The 22,602-nt window shown below is 48.8% G+C and overlaps 1 protein-coding gene across 2 annotated transcripts in view; it reads left to right on the forward strand.

The window, feature by feature from the left end:
• SLIT3 (slit guidance ligand 3) overlaps positions 1 to 22,602 on the forward strand; it is a 642,896-nt gene that overhangs the window by 482,706 nt on the left and 137,588 nt on the right. For both annotated transcript variants that reach the window (XM_062188711.1, XM_062188710.1), the window contains exons 7-8: positions 7,883 to 7,954; positions 14,444 to 14,607. In XM_062188711.1, the coding sequence (XP_062044695.1) occupies positions 7,883 to 7,954; positions 14,444 to 14,607 (236 nt within the window). The remainder of the gene's footprint in view (positions 1 to 7,882; positions 7,955 to 14,443; positions 14,608 to 22,602) is intronic.

The raw sequence follows: 22,602 nt of genomic DNA on the forward strand, positions 1-22,602 counted from the left end.
CCTGAGTGGGGCCCAGCTGTGGTCTCTGCTCCCCGGATTTCATGTGATCCTTTCTCCACCCATGCTCCACGATTGCCATCTACCACCCTCACAAGACGCCACACCAATGGGGCTGCCCTGTCTTGAACTTGATCTTGAACCTCTAAAACTGTGCGCTAAATAAACCTCTGTTTAAAAGTTAACTTCTTTGAGTATTATGCTATTGATGAAATGCTGACAGATACCACTTCTAAATGTAAATCCTATAGGATCTCAGGATTGTCAGGAGAATGAAATGAGATAATATATGAAAAATCTCAGCCTGACGCTGGCACCCGGCCCATATTTAGTGTATAGGATCAGGATTATTGCTGCGATCATCACAGACATGTTCATTACAAGATGTTGGCAAGGCTCACCTCAAAACAGCAGCCTTCACTGACTGGGACTCAATAGGGAGTCCGTAGAACTGACAAAATCTGGCTTAAGTTTTCTCAAAGGATGCATTTTTGCATCTTTTTTTCTGAATTCTGGAGTTTCCTGGAGTGCCCAGGTACATCAGTCTCCCACCCCACCACCAGTGGGGTGAGAAAGGCAGGCTCAGCCTTACTAAGAGGGAAATGATGATTGACAGGAGCTCCAGCTGAAAGTGACAGAGGGGTACTGAGGAGGAGGCCCGGACAGGACCTGGGCAGAGGCTCGGGGATGCCTGTGTCAACCGGAAGGAACCTAAAGGGTCTTCATTGCATTCTCCTGGGGCCAAAGACAGGTCAGCCGTGCCTATGATCATACTGCTGAGTTAGCCGACAGCATTCACCTTCCAAGGATCTCAGAGTGCCTCAGGGCTTGGTGAGTCCACAGTAGGTCCTGCTGTCCAGTGCCACAATGTCTGTCCATCAGCAGGCACCAAGCAAGAGCAGGAAGAGCCAGCTTTGCTTAAACATGTGAGCCAGAGAGAACAGGCACCTAAAGACAGCCCCAAGGATCTGAAGTGTCCTTATGTTCATTCTTCTTGCCCCTGGCTGTGCCGAGCAGGAGGGAAGGGCAGCTGTGAGCTCCCCAGGCCGCTTCCCATGATGTCGACACACCCTGCTCTGCACACCCCTATACCTATACCAGTGGTGTCAGTGTTTCCCACAGGACTCAGCCACTTCAGGAACTGATGCCACCTACATGGGATGTGTCAACCCCTGCAAATTCAATACAACCACTGTTGACAGTAGTTGTACCTTCTCAGGTTGGAGTGCTGGTCATTGGACACTCACACGTGCAAGGGCATCTCCAGGCTCACTTTAAAAAGGCATCCTGTTGCCATGGCTGCAGATGCCTCATCAAGAGTCTCCTCAGGGACCATCAAGGAGGGAGCCTCCTTGTTCTTCTAGACTTAGGGAGAAATCAGTCTGCCTTGAGACAGGGGTGAATGGGCCAGTCTATCAAGAGGTCTGTGTGACCCAAGGAAGAGTTAGAGTAGTACCCTCAGGGAGGTGGGCACGCTAAGAAGCTGCACTGGCACTTCAGATCCCTGGTTTTGCAATTATGTGATACATGCCCACAGATAATATCGTTGCATTAGAGCCAATTACATGGTGTTATGGACACACAACAGGCACATTACACCCAGAGCCAGGAAATCACAGAGTGATAAAGCGATGGCCTAATCAGAGGAGACAGAGGGAAATGTCAGCCCTATTAAGGTTGCCAGGGTGGTGTGGCTGCAGCTGGACTTAGCTCCTCCAGATCCGAGATGGCTATCTTGAGTGATACAAGAGAGCCACATGTTTGCACTCAACAGGGAACAGTGGAGAGCTGGGGCCAGAAGCCAAGCTGGAGCTCTCCTACTGTGATCCACCACCTCCGTTGAGGACCATCTACTGTTTGAAAGCTTGCACCTTTCCCTAAGTGGGAAAACATCAAGCCCTACGTAAAGGAGGCTTTCAGTCCCGATATACATGCCCAAAATACTGCCCTCTACATTTAAGTCAAGATGCTGCTGTTAGCCTTTTCCCTGGTTCAGTGGTTTTCAAAGATGAGCTTGCACGAAGATCCTCTGGAGGGCTCATTAAGTCACATGGATGGGGCCTATCTTGGGGTTTCTGGCTTGGTGGGTTTGGTTGAAACCCGAGAATGTGTATCTCTAACAAATTACCAAGTGATGCTGCAGATCTGGGGACCATACTTGGAGAACTGGTGCCCAGGTTCATGCCATGAACAACCCAAGGTAGGTTCACCTGCCACCATCCCTTGAATAGGCCCCCTCCTGGGTTCTTACTCCATCATAGCACTGCAGGTACCAGAAGTGGTGGGATTGATCTTCCAAGGTGGTAGTATAATGTGGTAGCAAGGAGTGCAGGTTCTATAGTTCAGCTGCCTGCTTTGGAAGCCCACTTGCTGCTTAGGAGTTCCTGAAAATGTTATTTGCTTTTGCGTCTAAGTCTTTTTTTTTTTTTTTAAGATTTTATTTTATTTGAGAGTTAGTGTTGCAGACAGTGAGAGGGAGAGACAGAAAGAAAGGTCTTCCTTCTGTTGGTTCACTCCCCAGATAGCCACAATGGCCAGAGCTGCGCCGATCTGAAGCCAGGAGCCAGGAGCTTCCTCCAGGTCTCCCACATGGGTGCAGGGGCCCAAGGACTTGGGCCATCCTCCACTGCTTCCCCAGGCCATAGCAGAGAGCTGGACTGGAAGTGGAGCAGCCGGGATTTGAACCAGCATCCATATGGGATGCCAGCGCCACAGAGGATTAACCTACTGCGCCACGGTGCCTGCCCCCTGTCTAAGTCTTGAAAGCCTCTGACATAATCCTATTCTTTTTGTTCCCCATTCTAACCTCCAAGTGTGTGTGTGTGTGTGTGTTTAATTTGACAGAGCTAGACAGAGGGCTCCCATCTGCCAGTTCACTCCCCAGATATCAGCAATGACCCAGCAAAGGATCAAAGCCAGGAGTTGGGAACTTAATCCAGGTCTTGCACAGGGATGGTAGGAACCTAATCACTTGAGCCATTACCACTTGCTTCCACAGTCTACATTAGCAGGAAGCTGGGTCATGAGCTGGAGCCAGGAGTTGAACCCAGGTACACCAGAGTGGGGTGTGGGCAAGGTAATGGGTGTTAATGCCCACCCTTAATAGTGTCTTCTTAATATGACTTGCCCAGCATATTACACTTAATCACTGGCACAGACAGGAATGAAATGGCCTACTTCCAGAGCAGCCAGGGCCAACCAGTGCTTGCTATAAAAAGATAGATAGTAAATATTTTAGGCTTTGCAGCCCACAGAGTCTCTGTTGCAACTACTCAGCCATTATAACACAAAAACAGCCACAGACAATACAGAAATGAATGGGTAAAACTTTATTTACAAAGACAGGCTACGATGGATAGGATTCGGTAGTTTTTGACCTCTGGAGTGACCACCATGTGCATTACTTATTCATGCGTTCACCATTCCTGGGGAGCCCTTGTCTTGCCACAGTTCCCTGATATTTAGCTGAGAAACACGAGGGAGCACAGGCTCTTTTAGGACACTAGGGTTCTGTTAGTGCATTGCAGGTGCAGTCAGTCCACAGACCCCTAGTGACGTGGACACAACATTTAATTGACCCTTTCTAGTGCTCCAGTCAAGAGAGAGTGGGATCCATTGGTAGGAGTAGCATTGTCCAAGGGAATCATTTGTATTTGGAAAAAACTCCTTTTCATTAGGCATTTATGCTCCGATAATAATAAAACCAAAGATTAATGAGGCAGTTTACAGATCAAACTTTATCTCAATATAAATACAGTATTTATCCTGGGTAAAAAGACTTTGTAAGACAGAGATGGGACTGAGGGAAATGGTCTTTAAAATACCAAGAGGAGGAGGGGAATGGCTCTATTTGTGGTCCATACTGCAGTTCCCATTCAGTAGCCTGGGATGATGGGGAAGAGGGAGGCCACAGCAATCCTGAAGTTTATAGAGCTGTTTAGACCCTGAGCTTGAGCTGGAAACCTGTTAGAAAATGCTGAATTAGGAGCATTAGGGAGGAAACTTCCAACTACTACCTGAGTAATTGGACAGCAAAGCACCTTTTATTCTATAATCTCTCTAAAAGAGTGAACTGGTTGAGGTTGGAGCTAGACTCTAAGGCTAGCCAAGCTCCTCCAGCAGATGCGAGTCAGTGAGGTGAGGGCAGTGAGGTCACCACAGCTTGGCACGGCCCACCAATCCCGTGGGGTGGGAGGAAGGGTGTCACTGTCAGACTGAACCTCTCATTTCTCCATAGATTCATTTTCGAGGTGGTTTATAGGACAAGAGGCTCATGCAGTATGTATGGCTTTGCAGGTGATAGACAGTATCTATGCTAGAGTGACAAACTTGCCCAAGAAGCAGAAGGCCATGGATAAGTCATGGAAATGTGATCTCAAGAAAAAGCAGTGAGTCCTGATCCACTAGGAGCTCAGGTGGCACCCTCGGTAAACCCCAGAACGTTTCTTAGCTTCCAGTTGCTTAACTCTAAAGTGGGGGTAATAATTCCAACCTCAGGGTGCTGCAAGGATCAAGTGGCATGATCAGTGGCTACAAGAACAATGGTTAGTGATTATTGAATACTGACTATGCGCTAGGCTAAGTGTTCATATGTCTTCTTTTGAGGGCACAGTGGTCACCTGGATAATAACCGCCTCCCCAAAGGAGTCCACATCCTCATTCCAGAATGAATCACTTAATATGGACAAAGGAAATTTGCAGAAGTTACAGGTTCCTGGAAGTCCGGGAGGCTACCCTGGCTTATCTTGCTAGACTCCAGATGGCACCACAAGGGGACACGGAGGCAGGAGACCACAGGGAGTAGTAGGGGCTGTGACAACAGAAAATAGAGGTTGGGCTGATACACAGAAGGAGTCACAAGTCAAGGGCTATAAGTGACCTCTGAAATTTTGGCAAAAGGCAAGGAAATGTAGTCTCCTCACCCTCCTCCAGGACAAACCCAGCCCCAGGAACCCATGTTAGACTTCTACCCTCCAGACTGCACAAGAATACATTTGAAGCCACTACCTGTGTGATAGTCTGCTACAGCAACCGTAGAAAACTGATACAGACTTCATTCCTGCAGTCAACTTCCTTGAACTCAAATCTTGGCACCACCATGGCTTTGTTCATGAACCAGAGATAACAAAAGTTCTGCTTCGTGGGGTGATCAGAGGAATTCAATGAGATGGTACATGAAAGCACCCTCAGCCCAGAGCCTGCCTGGCGCGCTGTAAGCTCTCTGTGCATACTAGCAATTGTCTGTATCATCTTAATTAATCACCACTAAAACTCCACATGATTGGTACTGTTGTTGTGTCCATGTTACAAAGGAAGGGGTAGAACGAGTGGAAGAGACTGACCTGGGGCGATACAGGCTCTCAGTGGTGGAGCCAGCGCCTACCCGATCTCCACCTTCCAGGCCCGTGCGCACCATCTCCGCTGCAGTGGGGAGATAACAAGTCCTCCACCGAAGGCCAGCTGCTTAGATGGGGCTCAGGAACCAGAGGGAGCACAGTGCTCTCTCTGCTGGCACTAGCTGCTGAGACTAGAAGTGAAATAAATCTGTCTTTATTGGGAAAACAAAACCCATAGCTGCCATGGAGATCAGTGTCCAAGAGGTCAGCAGCCCTCTGACATCCATGTGCTGTCCAGCCCCAAGCAGCAAATCATGAAAGTCTGAGGACGGTGTTTAGTCATTTCGGTCCTGGAATAATTGCTATTATCGTAAATGTTTTATAGCTCTCATTACAGCTCGCATTTAAATATCAGTGTGGTAATACATTAATAAGTCATCGCTGCCGGACTGCTGCCAGATGCAGTTGCAGCTGAAGCCCTACATGGAACTGCACTGTGCACTGAGCTCTAGTGGGGCTGGGCTGTGAGCTCTACTCGGTGCCAAGTGGCTGCCCGTGGTCCGATGCCCCTTCTGTGCAGAGGCTGCCCGCTCTGCGCCTTTGAGACAACTGCCTGCTCAGATGCTGTGTCTGGTGATCAGTCAGCAGCCCTAACTAGGTCTCCCCAGGTGTGACGCTACATGTTCAAGATGGGTGGAAAGGGACATGAACGCATCATTTCTGTCCTAAAGGCATTTCTGAGCCAGGGAGGGGGGAATTGTCCTCACCCCCAGGAAGCTCCCTGCCAATGAAGGAGAACCAGGTCTGATAGGAGTAATAAATGCTTCAGTGTTGACTGATAAGGGTTTCTGATGGCTTCCTAGGCGGACAGGATCCGTGCCCCTGACACACACACACACACACACACAGCACCAAAAAAAAAACCAGCAAAGTAGATTGAACTTCACAAGATGCCAAGTGTGTGCGTTGATGCATTGTTAATGGTACTGAGTAGGCAGAAGCAGACGATGTAGGGTTGATGTACCCATCCCTTGTTACCATCCTAGATGCCTGCATAGTGCCAGGAAACCGGGGAAGGAAGGAGAAAAAGGAATGAGGCTCTGTGCCTTTGTGTAAGCAGAGTTCCCCCTGGCTTTCCTGGGCAAACTAATGACAAGTTGACCGGGGGGGTCTAAGGAATATTCTGGGGCAAGGAGAATGGGACCACTGGACCCCTGCTTTGAACTCCAGGGACTGGGTCAGTGGGGACCACTGGGAGCCCAGGAGAAGATGAGGAGGGTTGGATTGCTGAGAAAGGGATGCTGGGTTTGGCCCTGGGAGGAGTGGAAAATGGAAGGGTGCAGGAGCAGTGGCCACTACGAATAACACCCAGGGCTCTATCAAACTCTTGCTCTCTGGGATGCTGAATTAGGTAGTATGGGGTCAGGAGCTGAGAGGCAGGCCCAGCCTGCCCACATATTGTCACCTCTTGAGTGGTCACTGGGCCAACTGATCCAGAAAGGCCCTCTGGCGCTGTAACACTGCAGGCTTTGGCAGGTGGGCTTGGTTGGCTGCGATGCTCCAGAGAGGGTGCATGTAGAACAGTAAGCCTGGGGAGTATCTGTATATACCCTGCCTTCATCCTTAGGCAGCCTTGTGTGCTTTGGGTCCATTTTGGGAACGGTCCCAAAAACAAGCTGTGCCTTTGCCTACGCAAAGGTACCAGTCAGTGCTAATGTTGCACTGCGGGAGTCGCATCCATGGTCACGGAAATGCACAAGAGAAAGGAGACTTAACACCTGCCTTCACAGAGGCCACAGACTCTCCTGAGCCACGATGTGCTTCAAGAGTCAAAAGGTGCCTAGAAAGTACAAGTACAAGGCAGTGTATACAATGGACAGGGCAAGGAGGCTGAAGCAAGAGAATGCTGACTTCAAATCCCACCTCCAGGGCTCAGGAGCTATGCTGTTGGGAAAGTTAGGTTACCTCTTGGTAACTAGAGTTTGACTTCTTCATCTGTAATATAAGGGTACTCCAAAAAGTTTGTGGGAAATGGAATTAATGGCTATGTTTATTTGGGTACAAAATCTTGAATCCATGCATAGCTTTGTCGTAATACACATTTTCCACTAGTTTTTTTGTTTTTGTTTTTGTTTTTTTGAGGACTACCCCCTACAAAGAGAATCTTCATATCACAGGGCTGTGTTACCCAGCAAAGTGACATGTATCTGTTCCCCTTTCTGGAAAAAGAGTAAGATGTGACTGGCTTTGTAGCTGAAAGAGTTAGAGATGTAGCACTTAGCACATAGTAGGATTTCAGGAAGCCATATTATTATCCAAGGTGGATGAGTACTGAGAGGGCACCAGAAAGGAAGAGGGGTCCACCAGAATAAAGGGATCGATGAATTCCCTCCTTACCTGGAGACCCGTCCACTGTCTCCAGGCCCATCTTGATATGGATATGCAGTCATTTCCATCCCTCCCCTCGCCTTCTAGAAGCACTTTGGTGCCCCTCCCCCTCAATGTTTTGCCTCCCCGTGACCATGTCCCTTTCTCCTCTGTCTCTACAGCACCCTCAACAACAACAATATTAGCCGCATCCTGGTCACCAGCTTCAACCACATGCCGAAGATTCGAACTCTGTGAGTAAAGCTCCCTGCTCCGCCCCGCCCCACCACCACCCCCACCCCCGCACCAACCTCCTCCCCAGCTGAGGCAGCCTGAACTACAGTGCTCTAAGCTGCTTGTGCAACCTGCTGTGCTATGATTGGGCACATGGGTCCTGTATTCAAATGCCTCCTTCTGCTGTTAATTATGGGCCATTGAAAGCAGGTGGGTTCCATACTTTGTTCTGCCATCCTGCTCTTAACAGACTCATTTCTCTCTATCCTGAGACTGTGAGAATCCTTCCTGTACTGTCTTTGCTCAAACTTTCCATCTTGAGGGAAAGATGATTTGTTCTGTGTTGTCACAGGACGTACAGAGCTGTGGCTTAGTGGTTCTCCATTTGCTCTGTTAGCATCAGTACGCTTGCTAGTTCTGCCATTGGCAGTAGTTATGATCATTTTCTCCCCTGGGACCTGTAGAAGAGAAGGAGTCTTAGTCCTCTATTCTGTCTGTCCCACCAAGCCCCACCCACCACATTCCCCTGCTCCCTGGCTCCCTGGGTGATATTGTGAAATTAGAATGCAGTGCCTGGGCTCTTTAATGTCTTGGATGGACTTAAGCCTTCCAGGGATATACTCAGCCAATCTCCCTATGATGCCCAAAACAAAGAGGAGTTGTAATTCCCTTATTACCTGGAGGGTTCCCCCTCTGTTCTCAGACAGAAACTCTTGGTCAGTTTCTCTGCACTCCCAGTTCTGTGGGCCTTTCCAGAGAGGTCGTATTTGATGTGTGTCTCGTGTTCCTTAAGCCTCAGTGGTGGTTACATCACCATTGCAGCTGCCAAGAGTCTTCAGCCAAATAATTTAGGGCCAAGGCAAAGGGCTAGAATCCCTGCTGGGTTCTTATTAGCTCTGTGTCCTTAGTTCCCTCCTCAATAAATGGGGGTGGTAGTCAGGATCAGAAGAAACTAGATCTGTGGGGTGGCTGGTATGTAAAGATGTTGACTGCAATATTATTATTATCACACTATTTATCCAGAAAGCTGGGCTGCAAATTCCAAGCCTCCAGCTATGCATGACCCCAAGCAACATGGAATCGATCTGATTTCCCAAAATGGGAGCCCCTAAACAGTATCACTTGCAGCTTGTTAGAACACAAAGCATCAAGGTAGGCCTTTGACCTAGCGGTTAATATGCCTGCATCCCACATTAAAGCACCCGGTTCCAGTCCCAGCTCTGGCTCCTGACTTCGATCCTGGAAGGCATCAGGGATGGCTCAAGTAGTTGGGCCCCTGACATCCACCTGGGAGACTTGGAGTGAGTTCCTGGCTCCTGGTTTCATCCTGGCCCCAGCTGTTGGGGGCCTCTGGAGAGTAAGCCAGTGGGTAGGAGTGTGTGTGTGTGTGTGTGTGTGTCTATCTGCATGTCTGCCTCTGCCTCTCAAATTAAAACAAGGAAAGGAAAATTCCAGGCCCACCCTAAGCCTATAGATTCAGTGTTACTAGGGGTATGACCCAACAGTTGTATTTAACAAGCCCTCCAGGAGATGTTAATATTACAAAGTCTGGGACCACTGTATTAGTGACAAAGTGACTTATCTCTAGATGAAATTAAAAGCAAAGACCATTGAAGCAATTTATAAGGAAGCAAGGCAGAGTCCTCCAAGAAGGAACCAGAGTTTGGAGTCAGGCAGGCCCAAGTTTAAATGGGAGCTCTGCCACTTATTTTGGGCTGTTTTCATCTTTCTCTGCTTCATGGGATGTGAGTTAATAAATGCTTTACCTAGAGTTGTTTTGATAACAAAATGCCCTTTAACAAGGAATGTGTCTGGTATACAGTGTGTATCCAATAAGTCCTAGTTATTTTTTTAAAGATTTTATTTATCTCTTTAAGAGGTGGGATTACAGAGAGAGGGAGAAACAAAAGGAACGGTCTTCCATCTGCTGGTTCACTCCCCAAATGGCCACAACAGCTGGAGCTGGGCCAATCCGAAAGCAGGAGCTTCTTCCAGGTCTCCCACATGGGTGCAGGGGCCCAAGGACTTGGACTGTCTTCTGCTGCTTTCCCAAGCCATTAGCAGGGAGCTGGATAAGAAGAGGAGCAGCTGGGCTAGGAATCGGCACCCATATGGGATGCTGGTGCCACAAGGGGAGGTTTAGCCTACTAGGCCACAGCACTGACCCCACGTCCTAGTTATTACAATAAAGAATAACAATAATCTGAGCCCAGTTTCCATCTCTGCTTCCAAAATATTTCCTTAGAAGCCTTGTTAAATACAGTGACTCAGCCAAGCAAACCCGCTCTTTTTCCTCCCTCTCGATATGGGATGGTGCAGCTACAGAATTTTAAAGCAAAGCCATTTGGGCTTCAAATAGCTCTTCCAAGTCCCCCAGCAAACAGGGACGAGGTGGGAAGAGTGCAGCCCAGGGCTCTCCAGGGGTGGGGAAGCTGAAAGTGAGCCTGAGGGTGCTGGGCCTGCATGTTGCATGGAGATCATGTTGCGGAGATCATCAGTGGGGCTGATCTGTGTGGTCTACCCTTCCCCCTTTGTCATTTTCAGTTTAGAAGAGGCCAAGCATCAGCTGGGCTTGCTCCATGCAGTTGAGAGGCATGGTTAGACCCCGGCGTTGGGTGTATTGGGGTGGGGGGGAGAAGGCTAGAGGGTTTTTTCTCCTTGTTTCTGTTGTCATCCTTCGCTGTAGTCCTGAGCATTCGTCTGATGAGTTCAGATCAATCAGTCAATCTCCTCTGCTCTCTCTCTTCCCTGCCTGCTGCCATTTTCTCTTTAGTTTAATTTCAGAGATGGCTCTGTATAGAACTCCCTGGAGACGAGCTGACTAATCCCACTTCACTGTAATTAAAGGTGGGGGGAGGGGGCATGGGGGGGGAAGGAGGTTGAGGAGAGAGGAAGGAAGTCATAAATGGGATTTCTAAAGGAAAGCCTTTATATTGAATTCCGAATGGCAAACTTCATAGAAAATGAACACTGACCCTCTCTAAAAGGATTTGCTAGAAATTTAATTTAGCATCCGTGGCTAAAAGGCACCTTTGGTAAATTGGCATTTGTATTTGCTCACCGTGTGTTCTCTAAAGGTAGTTTTGTTTTTTTTTCCACATGGAGGATGAGGTGTCCATCAGTAAAAGACTGCAGAACAACGTGCAGGAACCACCCAGACACCTTGATGCTCTGCTGTCTGCACAGGACACTGTAGCTTGTGTATGCAGAACCATAGGTTGGGAAGAGACTGAACTCTGGAGTTAGCTTCCTCTCAGTCAGCATAAAAGCTAACATTTCTTCAGTGGTTTCATGCATACTAGGCCTTGTGCTGAGCACTTGCCATCCATCATGCCCACAGTAGCCTTAGAAAAGAGGCATCATTTATATTGCCATTTTACAGATGGTAACACTAAGGTGCACAGCTAAGTCACCCTCCAAAGTCAAAGCTAGAAAGCATGGAGCTAACATCAGACTCGGAGCCTGAGCTCATTCCCTTTAGCAGGAACAAAAATGGAAGAGTATGGTTGAGATGAGCCGCAGAAGTGGGGGCCAGAGCTTGCACAAAGCCCCAGAGCCAGTGGAGGTCACCCTCCTTCAGGTCACTGCCATCATGCTCACCAAAATTATTAGAAGTCATTAAAATAAGCTTTCCCGGCAGTGTCCAAGCTCAGGTTTCAAGATCATTGTGATGAGTTTTCTTCTAAAGTTAGTGTGTGGGATGATGATTTTTCACTTGGATCTCCCAAGCATGATTTTAAGAGTGGTGTGAAGGAATCTGCCCAGTTGGGCTTGTCCAGCATTCCTGGCAGATAAGATTCCATGAAGAGGGAACAGCCTGTCCACTGCCCGGGCTTCTCTGGGAGCTGTGTACTGGCTCCCACAGCCTGTTGGGTCACCACGTCTCCGTGGGCCCCTGGGGAGATGAGCAGTCTTTCTGAAGGTGGACAGCAGGGTAGGAACCATCCATAGCAGGTTAGGATGGGAGTTGACGTGGGTCTGGGTTGAGCCAGGGTTGAGAAAGAACCAACCTAATATGGTCTTCCAAAAGGGAAACCTTTGACTTTTTGATTATCCCCAAAATGAATTGGCTCAGTAAGGATCTGACTGACCTAAACCTCATTTCGTTGCTCCATGGATCTCTTAACCCCTGATTGGAACTGATGGGAATTTGCATGCATTGATCTACCAAGTGGACCTGTGCTCATGCCTTCACAGTGAATCTGTGCTGTCTTTGCATCCATACCCCACTGTCGAGGAGGGCAGCTACCTTTCCAAATAAAAACCACACTCTGTAAAAGGCTCTAATTTTCTTGGCACACAAAAGAATTCCCACGTCTCAGCCTCTGCACTCCACTTTGCCGTACCCTGTGTCTGTTAGGCAGTGTCCCCTGGGTAGGCGCATAGGCCAAGGAGTGCCCTCCTCTCCCTCCTGCTTTGTAGGAAACTGTGGCTAACTGACAGTGTGTCACCTCCCTTTCTCTCTGCTCCTGACAAAGTGGTAGTGGTTATGCTTGGTCAACAGAGGACTTGGTTTCCCTCTGAGAACAGAGATCCTTCCCACCAGCTGTGGGTTAGGGTTAGAGGTTTCCCCCACCTCTGCCCACCTGTCCTGCCTTTCTCTATGGTACTAGGATAAGTGGAAACCAAGCTTACTTAGGGGGTCTGAGTTTTGAAACTCAAAGGAGAAAGTGTTTTAGAGCTCATTGTAGTCCCTGAGAGCCTATGAAAATGCATTCAGACTGCTGTGAAATACAGGGAAAATTACAGCACGACTTTTTAAAAGATTTATTTATTTGAGAGGCAGAGTTACAGAAAGAGACAGAGACAGAGACTAAGAGAGAGGTCTTCCATCTGCTGGTTCACTCCCCAGATGGCCACAATGGCCGGAGGTGAGCTGATCTGAAGGCAGGAGCTTCTTCTGGGTCTCTCACGTGGAGCAGGGGCCCAAGCACTTGGGCCATGTTCCACTGCTTTCTCGGCCATTAGCAGGGAGCTGGATCAGAAGAGGAGCAGCTGGGACACAAACCAGCGGCCATATGGGGTGCTGGCACTACAGGCAGAGACTTAACCTACCATGCCACAGCACTGGCCCCCCACCAGTGATTTTTAAAATGAAATCATTAGTCTTCAGTTTTTTAGCAGAAAAAAATACACTTTATGTGAGATGCGATTTCATTTAGTCTGTCTGATGGAATGGTCTCCGGGGCTCACCAAGGCAGCCCCAGTCGCCCTGAACTGCTAAGGTCTGTGCCTGTGCGGCTGCTAGAAGGCTCCATCAGCATTGCAGCCCACGTTAGGTGCACTTGGCCAGTGTTAGGCAGATTGACCTCGTGCTAAGTGGAGTGTGGTCAAGAGCCCTTCAGCTCTTCCATTACAGACGTGGAGGAAGCCCAAGTCACTCCTCCAGGCATGCCACTAAATATTAACAGGTTTGACACAGAGCACTTGAAAAGTCCCAAGGTGCTACTGGCTGACTCGCATGTCTGGGATTGGGCATCTGAAATTTACATCAGAAACCCAAGGGAATGATAAGCTGGTGCAATTATAACTCACCCACCGCCACATCTACTGACCTAGGGCTGGAACAAATTAAATGTTGGAAACCACCAAGAGACGGACTTTGGGGAAAAACTTTCAGAAAGCACTGCATATTTTTGGTTGGCCTTCCACTTAGTCAAAGGGAAGTTCAAGTCATATAAGATATATATATATATATATATATATATATATATATATATATATAAAAAATTCAATATAATAATAATATAAGGGATTTCCCTTCAGATGTGGAACTCGCAGATCCCACTGAAGGATAAGATCTGCATCACAGCCCCTGTGGGGACAAGCCAAAGAGAGTCCTGGAACTGGTCAGGAAATCTCTGTGTCTGCTAGGAACAGCATCTTATTTAAATGGGAGAGTGGAGAGAGGTAGTTCTTCCAAAAGCACCCTTTTGTCTATGCCTGCTGCACCTGTCTGGTGCACACAAGTGGTATTGGTTTGGGGCCCACCAGCATCACATGCAGTGGGTTCAGAGAGGCGTTCGTGGAGGGAATGAGGAAAAGGTAAAGCTAACAGCAGATCTCACCATCACCAGAGCCGGGCACTGGGACGCAGAAGCATGCTTTGAGCCAGCGGCAGCTCTTGCTAGCTAAAGTACTGGCATTTGCAATAGTCACTGCTTGGGAATTAGACTCAAATCAGGATTGTTACCGTGATAATGTCCCTCCCCCTCTCCTGTGTGCTGAGGCTTCCTTACTTGGAAAAGAAAAGTATAGAGTAACTATCAAGAAGTGGGGTCATCCATTCAGTGTGGCTGGCAGAGGAAGATCACTGTCATTTGTGGCTTAGTGATACAAGGTCCGAGGTCCTTGATGTTCAGTGCTGTTGGGGAAAATGCCTCCTTGGGCTTGTGAGGATTGTCTCGCTAGGCAAAGGGGCAACAGATTTTTGCCACTCTGTTCAGCCACAGGCAGCTTCCCCACTTCGTCAAGTGACAAAGTCTGGCTTCTGTCCCTGTTCCTCCCAGGCGCCTCCACTCCAACCACCTGTACTGCGACTGCCACCTGGCCTGGCTCTCGGATTGGCTGCGGCAGCGGCGGACGATTGGCCAGTTCACGCTCTGCATGGCTCCCGTGCACCTGAGGGGCTTCAATGTGGCGGATGTACAGAAGAAGGAGTATGTGTGCCCAGGTAAGGCTGCCGCACCGACTGTCCCTTCATGTCCTGTGGCTCACTCACCCTGGAGCTCTACTCACCATCACCCTAGCCTGGAAAACAAAACCCCAGCTCAGGGCTGGGAAAGGAAAGAACCCCATAGATGACTCCCAGTACTCAGCAGTCACTTAGAGAACTCTGGAATGTCTCGGGGAGGGGGGGGGCATGCTTAAAGAACTCAAGAGTCACTTTCTGTTAAATCCATAGTCCGCTGATGCTAAGAAGTATAGCGTTTGTTAAGCTGTGTGTAGTCGAGAAGCAGGTGTAATGCAGGTGTCTTACTTAGCATTTGCTAAACAGCTTCCTGTCATCTGGAAGCTTGCAGAATTTGGAAGACAGGAGAATGTAGACTGTGCAGTTAGCTTGCGTGTGACTGAGAATCCTCTCTCTGCTCCTGTCTAGCGTGTGACTTCGGCAAGTTACTGCTCATCTGCGACAAGGCAATGATAGCAGTACATGACTCAAAGGAGGGGCAGGAGGATCCCCTGAAATAATGCACATTAGGCACTTAGCATAATACACAGCACTTGGTAAGCACTAAATAAGTGGCGCTTAATTATCATAGCTTCTTGGGTCCACAGAATGTGCTGAGCCAACGGAAGAGTTTGATCTGTGGGTAGTGGAGGTGGAATAGAAATACAGCTTGCCCACGTAGTGCAGAAGACAGAGCTGGGTACAGACCCACATAAGGAAGGTAGCTCAGATCTCCAGGGTCAGGATGTGGCTGACGGGTCTGAGACCGTCTTCCCAGAACAAGCTTTGACAGCCGGCCATAAATTTTGCTTATTTGTTTCTTTCTACTTTTCATTAATATCCTCCATGCCCTGTCAAACCTTCTGGTAGCAAAGAAGTAGAGTTACTCCCTCCATTCCCTGGAGGGTGGAGGAGAATCAGACACACAAGCAGAAAGCATTGGGTTAAGAAGTTTCTCAGAGATAATGTTCAGATTTCCAGAAACCCAAGACTAGAATTGGAGTCCAGTGGCCTCTAAAGACTAAGAATGGGGAATGGGCTGTTGAGTAGGAGGGAACAAAGATGACAGGGAGCTGAACTTGTGGGGTCTGCGTTTCTCCTCATCTTTTTTTCTTTTAAAACTTTCTTTATGTATTTGAAAGGCAGTATGTCAGAGAGAAAGGGGGACAGGCAGACAGAGAGAGATTATCTATCTACCGATTAACTCCCTAAACAACTACAGCTGCCAGGGCTGGACCAAGCAGAAGCCAGGGGCCAGAAAACACAATCCAGATCTCCCATGTGGATGACAGGGGCCCAAGAGCTTGGGCCGTCTATCTCCCACTGCCTTCCCAGGTGTGTTAGCAGGAAGCTGGGTGGGAAGTGGAACAGCCAGAACTGGAACCAGCACTCTGGTGTAGGATGACGGCATCCCACATGATAGCTTCAGTTAACCTGCTGTGCCACAGTGCTGGCCTGTCCCTTCACCTTCCTTAACAATGACCTATGCTCAGTATAGCAAGCCCGGTGTGTGCCACAGGGCTCTAATATGACCAGGAGTGTGCTTTGGCCTTCTCTGCTTGGTCTTCAGCTGAATTTGCCCTGGGCAAGAATTCACCTTAAATTCCGCTTCCTCGCCCACTCTCTGCTGCTTGCACCTGTCATGTTTTTAGCTCATTGGGTTATTTATTATCCAAAAACATTCTCATGTGTCTCAGAGCAATACCTTCATGACTTCCTATAGACACCCACTTAGAAATCACTTCCCATCAAACACATATAATAAAACCGTTTATCACACAGGCACCAAATTTCAAATAGAGTGACTATAATGACAGTAATTATTAGGCAAAGGGTGCAATATTGGCATAAGTGCCAGTGAAAGAAATAATTATAGAGTGCGGGAGTCATTCAAGAGCTAGTGAGAAAAACTAATTAGAGAGAATGTTAAAACACATCATTCCAGGTGGGGGCCACGTTCCTCACAAAAGCCCCCTCCCAACAGAGATATGGCGAGATGTGGCTTACCTGACAACAGTCAGAACCCATATCCTTGGGAGCAGGGCTGACCAGTCTAAATCCAGAAATATGAACACCACAGATCGCTCTCCTCTGGACAAGCAAGACCTTTGGACAGGCAGGTGGGTTAGTGGTCACATGCATGCATCCTTATAACCTTTCTTGTTTATAGCACTTAAACCCAGTGCTTGGAACAGTCCCTATAGCTCCTTAGGTACAAAGTCAGGTATCTTAGGAGAATGTGGAAATTTAGTTCAAAATTTTCAGACATCAATATGCTGTTAGCCTGCACCCTCTCACCTGCGATGTGAATTTGGCACTATGACATATTGGGATCCCCTTGCATTTAGGTCTATTCAGGTTATCATGGGATTGAAACTGGAATATTGTGGGGTTGGTTTTCTGAAAAGGTCAAAGTCAGTTATAGTGGTCTGGGAGAACTGACACATTGAACATCCATGATGAATGAACCATCCCCAGCAGTAAGGGGGTGCAGGCAGAGTACGTCCCCCACAAAATGCTGCCTCTTCAATGGCTGTTGAAGGTACCTGGTGAGATGGTGATGGTAGCAGAGGAAGCAGTATGGGCATGGCGCTGATGTGAGGGCATAGCTCAAACCCCAGTGCTCAGTCTTTGGGGTCCCAGACAAAGGGGCCAAAGAGAAAGGCTATCCTTGTGGACCTGCCCTTCACGAAGCCTGCCAGGGAGGGTGCAGGCCTCTGCCCAGTGCCAGAGCCCAGCAAGGCATGTGAAAGTAGGGACCTGAATATGGTGGTTTAAAGCTGCAACCCCACAAGTGTGCCTTGTTCAAGCGATTCCCCTAATAACTCATAGGAAGAAGACCTCTTTCTTTCTTTAAGACTTATTTATTTATTTGAAAGTCAGTTACTCAGAGAAGGCGAGATAGAGACAGAGAGAGAGGTCTTCCATCTGTTGGTTCATTCCCTAATTGGCCACAACGGCCAGAGCTTTGCCAATTTGAAGCCAGGAGCCAAGGGCTTCTTCTGGGTCTTTCATGGCGGGTGCAGGGGCCCAAGGACTTGGGCCATCTTCTACTGCTTTCCCAGGCCATGGCAGAGAGCTGGATTGGAAGTGGAGCAGCTGGGACACAAAACTGGTGCGCACATGGGATGCTGGCACTGCAGGCAGTAGCTTTACCACTACACCAGAGCGCCACTGGCCCCAGGAAGAGGACTTCTATCAAGAACCTCTCTTAAAAAGCAGAGGTCCTCTACTCAGGAGGAAGAGGGGCGAGGGGACCAATGAAGCCATTCCTGTGGGCAGCTTCATCACCAGCAGCCCCTGTCAAGGCAGCAGAGGCAAAGCTCCCTGGGCCTGTAAATGGTATCGAAAAATTCACAGAGCACAAGACTCCAGAGGCAGGAAAGTGCTATCTTGCTTGGCCTGTGCGGGCCCTGCCTGCCCAAGTCCCTGATAGCTGCCTTTGAATTAAATCTAGCTGTCTGGAGCCCAGCCTCTTCTCGCCAGAAGCCCTGGAGATGGTTTCCTTATCACTCCAGCTGACCCCGAAATTTGCTAGCTGTGCACTTGGGCAAAATCCATCTCTTCTGCCGGTTGAGGCCACTTATTTGGGGCCTCTGAGGGACCACGTGGAGATTTCACGTGAGGGCGGGCCAATGTATCTGTTCCAGTGTTGTATTTTTCCTGTTACATGACATTGACTACTTACTTGGCTTCCTTCAGCAACTGCTCAAAGGATTTCTGTTAGCTTCTCATCCTTGTAGCGGAAACAAGGGTCTGAGCACCAGCAGGCCCAGCTCCGCCTGCAACCCATGCTGGCTCCTCATTCCCTGGACCAGACCGGAACTTGAGCAAAGTTTGTAAAAAGGGACCAGAGGAGCTGTAAGGTTTTTGTTTGTCTTGTTTTCATTTTTTTTTTATCCTCTCATCGAAAAGGTTTATGTTGGGGTTCAAGTTGTAGGACTTATCTTCCATGTGTTGATTTCCTGCTTCTTTAATCTGAGAGCACCTGGAGCAGTCATAATTTGTAATCAAAGATGATTAGTTAAAAATTTGGGCTCCTGAACCAATGGCCTGTTTTCCTTTGGATGTCAAAACCCACTAGTTTGATCCCCTATTTCGCACTTGGGTGCTGTAGCCTTGAATACGAGACATCTTCTCATAAATTTATTAATTTGTCTCTTGCTAATAAGGGGGCACATCTTGGATTTTTTTCCAGTGCTGCCATGCCTGGAACAATGCTCGATCCTAATAGCCTCTCAATAAACGCTTCTCCCTTTATGATTAAAAATGAAATATGCTTATTTCCCTGGAAACAAGAAACTTTCCCCTTCTTCTTTTCATTTTTTCTCTCTATTTTTAATTTGGGACTAGTTACTAACTATAAAGATAATTAAGGTAAGCCACGACTAGCCACCCATCTCCTTAGGAGATTTTAATTAAAACACCATAATTGGACATTGCAGGAATGAGATTATTAGGTTTATTTAGCCATTCCCAAAATTATCATGCCTCTGGTATTTAAATCACGTTCATTTATATTCTCATCATAATTGCTCGAGTCCCATTGTCATTTCAGTCTGTTGTTGGCTTTTGAAAGGCCAGAGGCCAGGAGAGATGCTTAATTTGAATACTGGAATTAATTTATTTCCACATACTCACAAGGCCATTGGGTTTTTTCACTCTGTGCACTCTGGCAGATGAGATTTTTTTAAGACAGAAACAAACACAGGCGTGTGGAGCCATCGCTAGAATAGCCTCCATAGTCCATGCCTGGCCCCTTGAGCCTACTCTTTCTTTCTCCCAAAATTCTGAGACCCCCCGTAGTTTTCAGTTTCATGGCAGTGGAATCAGGGCTGTGGCCAGTGAGTCAGAGAGAGGAGCGCTGGACCCAACGCTAGAAACAGTTTGCCCCCTGCTCTGTGACTGGGGAGTTTGCTCCACTTTGCTTGTCTTCAGTCTCCTCATCGCTATCAGGAATAATAATACTGGAACGCAAGTCCTGGGATTTCTTAGCATAAATGAGATCCTGTAGGGCAATGTGGCCTGCAGCATCTGACGCTTAGCAAACATTCAGTAGACCCTTGCTGCTCCTGTAAGAACCGTGGTCGGCCTTGGAGCGGCCACTGTGGGGTCCTCAGGAGGTGCTCTCCTCTCTCAGAACTTCTGTTGGTGCCATAGTTGCAGGCTCGGTTGGGTCTGAAGTTCAGGGGTCTCTGCATCATCTGGGTGGGCAGGTCGGGGCCTTGCACTCTGAGTGCAATGATCATTCCCATTGTGCCAATTGGGAGAAAAGCAGAAATGAGGTGGGGGAGGGGCAGTTCCCTGGCCTTGGTTCCATCTGTCTTCTCTGAGAATGAGAGGAGTGAACACTCAACAGAGACAGGACAGCCACATGGATGGCCACGGTGACTTTCCCTGGGAGAGGTTAGGCTGGGAAGACATTCGTGCTCTCTCACCAAGTGTCCCCAGGCCTGGGAACCTTGATGGTCATCTTGATGGTTAGTGACAAATACAGAAGAGCCAATGCTTCCATCCCCCAAAGCTCTCCTCTGCCCCCTGTCCAGATGCCAGGCCGTGGTGCTGGGAGTCTTGGGAGGCACTTGGGAGTGAAGGTGGAGCATCGTGGTTTGGCACAGAGGTAGCTTTGGCTTCCGGTTGAGACTCCAGGGTTGAGGTGGTGACTAAGCCAAGTGCCCACAGGAGAGATGCACACCTGGTCCTCATCCTCATCTCCCTTTTCTGGATGAGAACCACCTTTCACTTCCAGCAAGCAGCGTTTTGGTCCTCCCTGAAAGAGTTCCAGGAGTACATGGCTTGGGCATGGATTTAAACGTGCATCCCTAAGTTGGTGGAAGGACCTCTTGGAAAGTAGGTGGCAGGATTCTACAGGCTGGCTGCGCTGTCAGTAGGCTCTGATCTAAAGGTACTTTGTTTGCCAATAGACAGGCTCACTGGAGGACAGTGTGGGTTCCTGGGACCTCCATAAGAACATGTTACACAGAAGGAGTGTGCAGGCAGGTGCGTGTCCAGATAGTCCCCTTCCATCAGAGATGTAGAGAGACATTCCTTCCATTTTAAGGTAAAAATTCTATTCCCATTCCTCTCTTCTTCCCAGCTCACAGTCTTCTCATTTGCTGAGTAGAAAGGTAGGGGTGGGCTGGCGCCGTGTCTCACTAGGCTAATCCTCCGCCTTTGGGCGCTGGCACACCGGGTTCTAGTCCCGGTCGGGGCACCGATCCTGTCCCGGTTGCCCCTCTTCCCTCTCCCAGGCCAGCTCTCTGCTGTGGCCAGGGAGTGCAGTGGAGGATGGCCCAAGTGCTTGGGCCCTGCACCCCATGGGAGACCAGGATAAGCACCTGGCTCCTGCCTTAGGATCAGCGCGGTGCGCCGGCCGCAGCGCACTACCGCGGTGGCCATTGGAGGGTGAACCAACGGCAAAGGAATACCTTTCTCTCTGTCTCTCTCTCTCTCATTATCCACTCTGCCTGTCAAAAAAAAAAAAAAAGGTAGGGTTTCCTCACTTTGCTCTCCTTGGAACTCAACCATGCCTGGCCCCTCCCACATGCATGGAAAGGAGAGGCTGGCAGGGATAGGCTTGCTAACAGAGCCCAGCATCAGAGTGCTCTGGACGTGCCGACCTACACAGGTGAGAGAAGCTCAGAGGGAGCCCCAGGTGACAGCAAATGCTGAGAGCTGCACTGCAAAGAGATGGCTTCAGGCGAGAGTGACCCGCAAACCGCGGACACTCCACGTCTGCACTCGCCAGCCCATCTTGCCCACCAGAGCCAGGGCCCTCAGAACTCCCCTTCGAGAAAAAATGCTCACCTCCGTAGCACGGTAACAATCAGTTTCCCCATCTACCAGGCTTCTGGGCCGCTTCCACTTCTGGGTTTATATCGCTCAGCTATGCACTACTATAACACCATGCCTGGAAGGAAAGATATCAGGCTCCCAGTTTGGAGGGTCAGGTAAGTCCAAGAATGGGTGACCCCATTGTTTGGCATCTGGGGAGGGTTGTGGATGGCAAAGGCAGAGCACATGTGGAGGACGGATTGCGAGGTGACCCAGGAGCCAGAGAGTGGCCGGGCCCAAGCTTAGGCTTCTGGAACAAGTTTCTAGCAAGAACTCCCACCCAAGAGCATCGCCCCAGTGGCCCACCTATGTCTCACCAGGCCCACCTAGTCCACTCCAACTCACCTGCTTATCCCTTTTGGAGACAGCCTTACAAGCACACCCAGCTATCTAGGGATTGCATAATCCAGTCTAGTTGACACCTAAAGTCAACCAGCACTGTGGTCATCCTCTCACTCATGCAAGGTGTGAGGAGACTTTAAAATGTATTAGAAAAGGGAATGAAAAAATTTATTTTGGTGCAAAAAAGTTTCAGAAATTTGTGAAAGCCTTCGCTTTTTTATGATGCATGTTGTTTCCATGGTCTTTCTGAAGACTCCCTGTATACATGGATTTCAGAGTTGGGGACACCAAAAGAAACTCACCTTTTCATTCCACTGTGTCAGGAGCTTTTGGAAGGATCCTGGCAAGTTGGTCGAGTGCAGGCTTTGGGTCCAGCCCTGTTTTAGGTACTTGTGATAGGCAATGAGGATTAAGACAGAAAACGTCACCGCCCTTCTAGAATTTCCCTTGTAGCCCTAGGGCGTCCAGAGACAGCCACAGGAGAGACTTGTGCCGTCATAGCACTCAGAGGCCCTGAGGGAAATGTGCTTCGTCCGCCTGGCATTGATCAGCAGAGGCTGTTTGCAGGGGAAGTGAACCTGTCTCTCAACCCCCATTTTAAACGTGAAGTGTTGTTTAAACAAGAAGGTAACGTCTTCACCGTGCGTGAATGCCTGTCTGGGGAGCTGCCAGCCCAGGGTGCTGACAGAGGCTATAATTACCGTTGTTTCCCTCTGCGTAATTAAAGGTGTTGTTAGTGACCTGGTTAAAGGAATCTTTCAAAGGCTTTTTTGCCGTGACAGCTTCCCTTGAAATGGAGTGCACGCTGCCAACAGAACTAGA

This window comes from Lepus europaeus, chromosome 4, assembly GCF_033115175.1.
Source record: "Lepus europaeus isolate LE1 chromosome 4, mLepTim1.pri, whole genome shotgun sequence".
Classification (NCBI taxonomy): domain Eukaryota; kingdom Metazoa; phylum Chordata; class Mammalia; order Lagomorpha; family Leporidae; genus Lepus; species Lepus europaeus.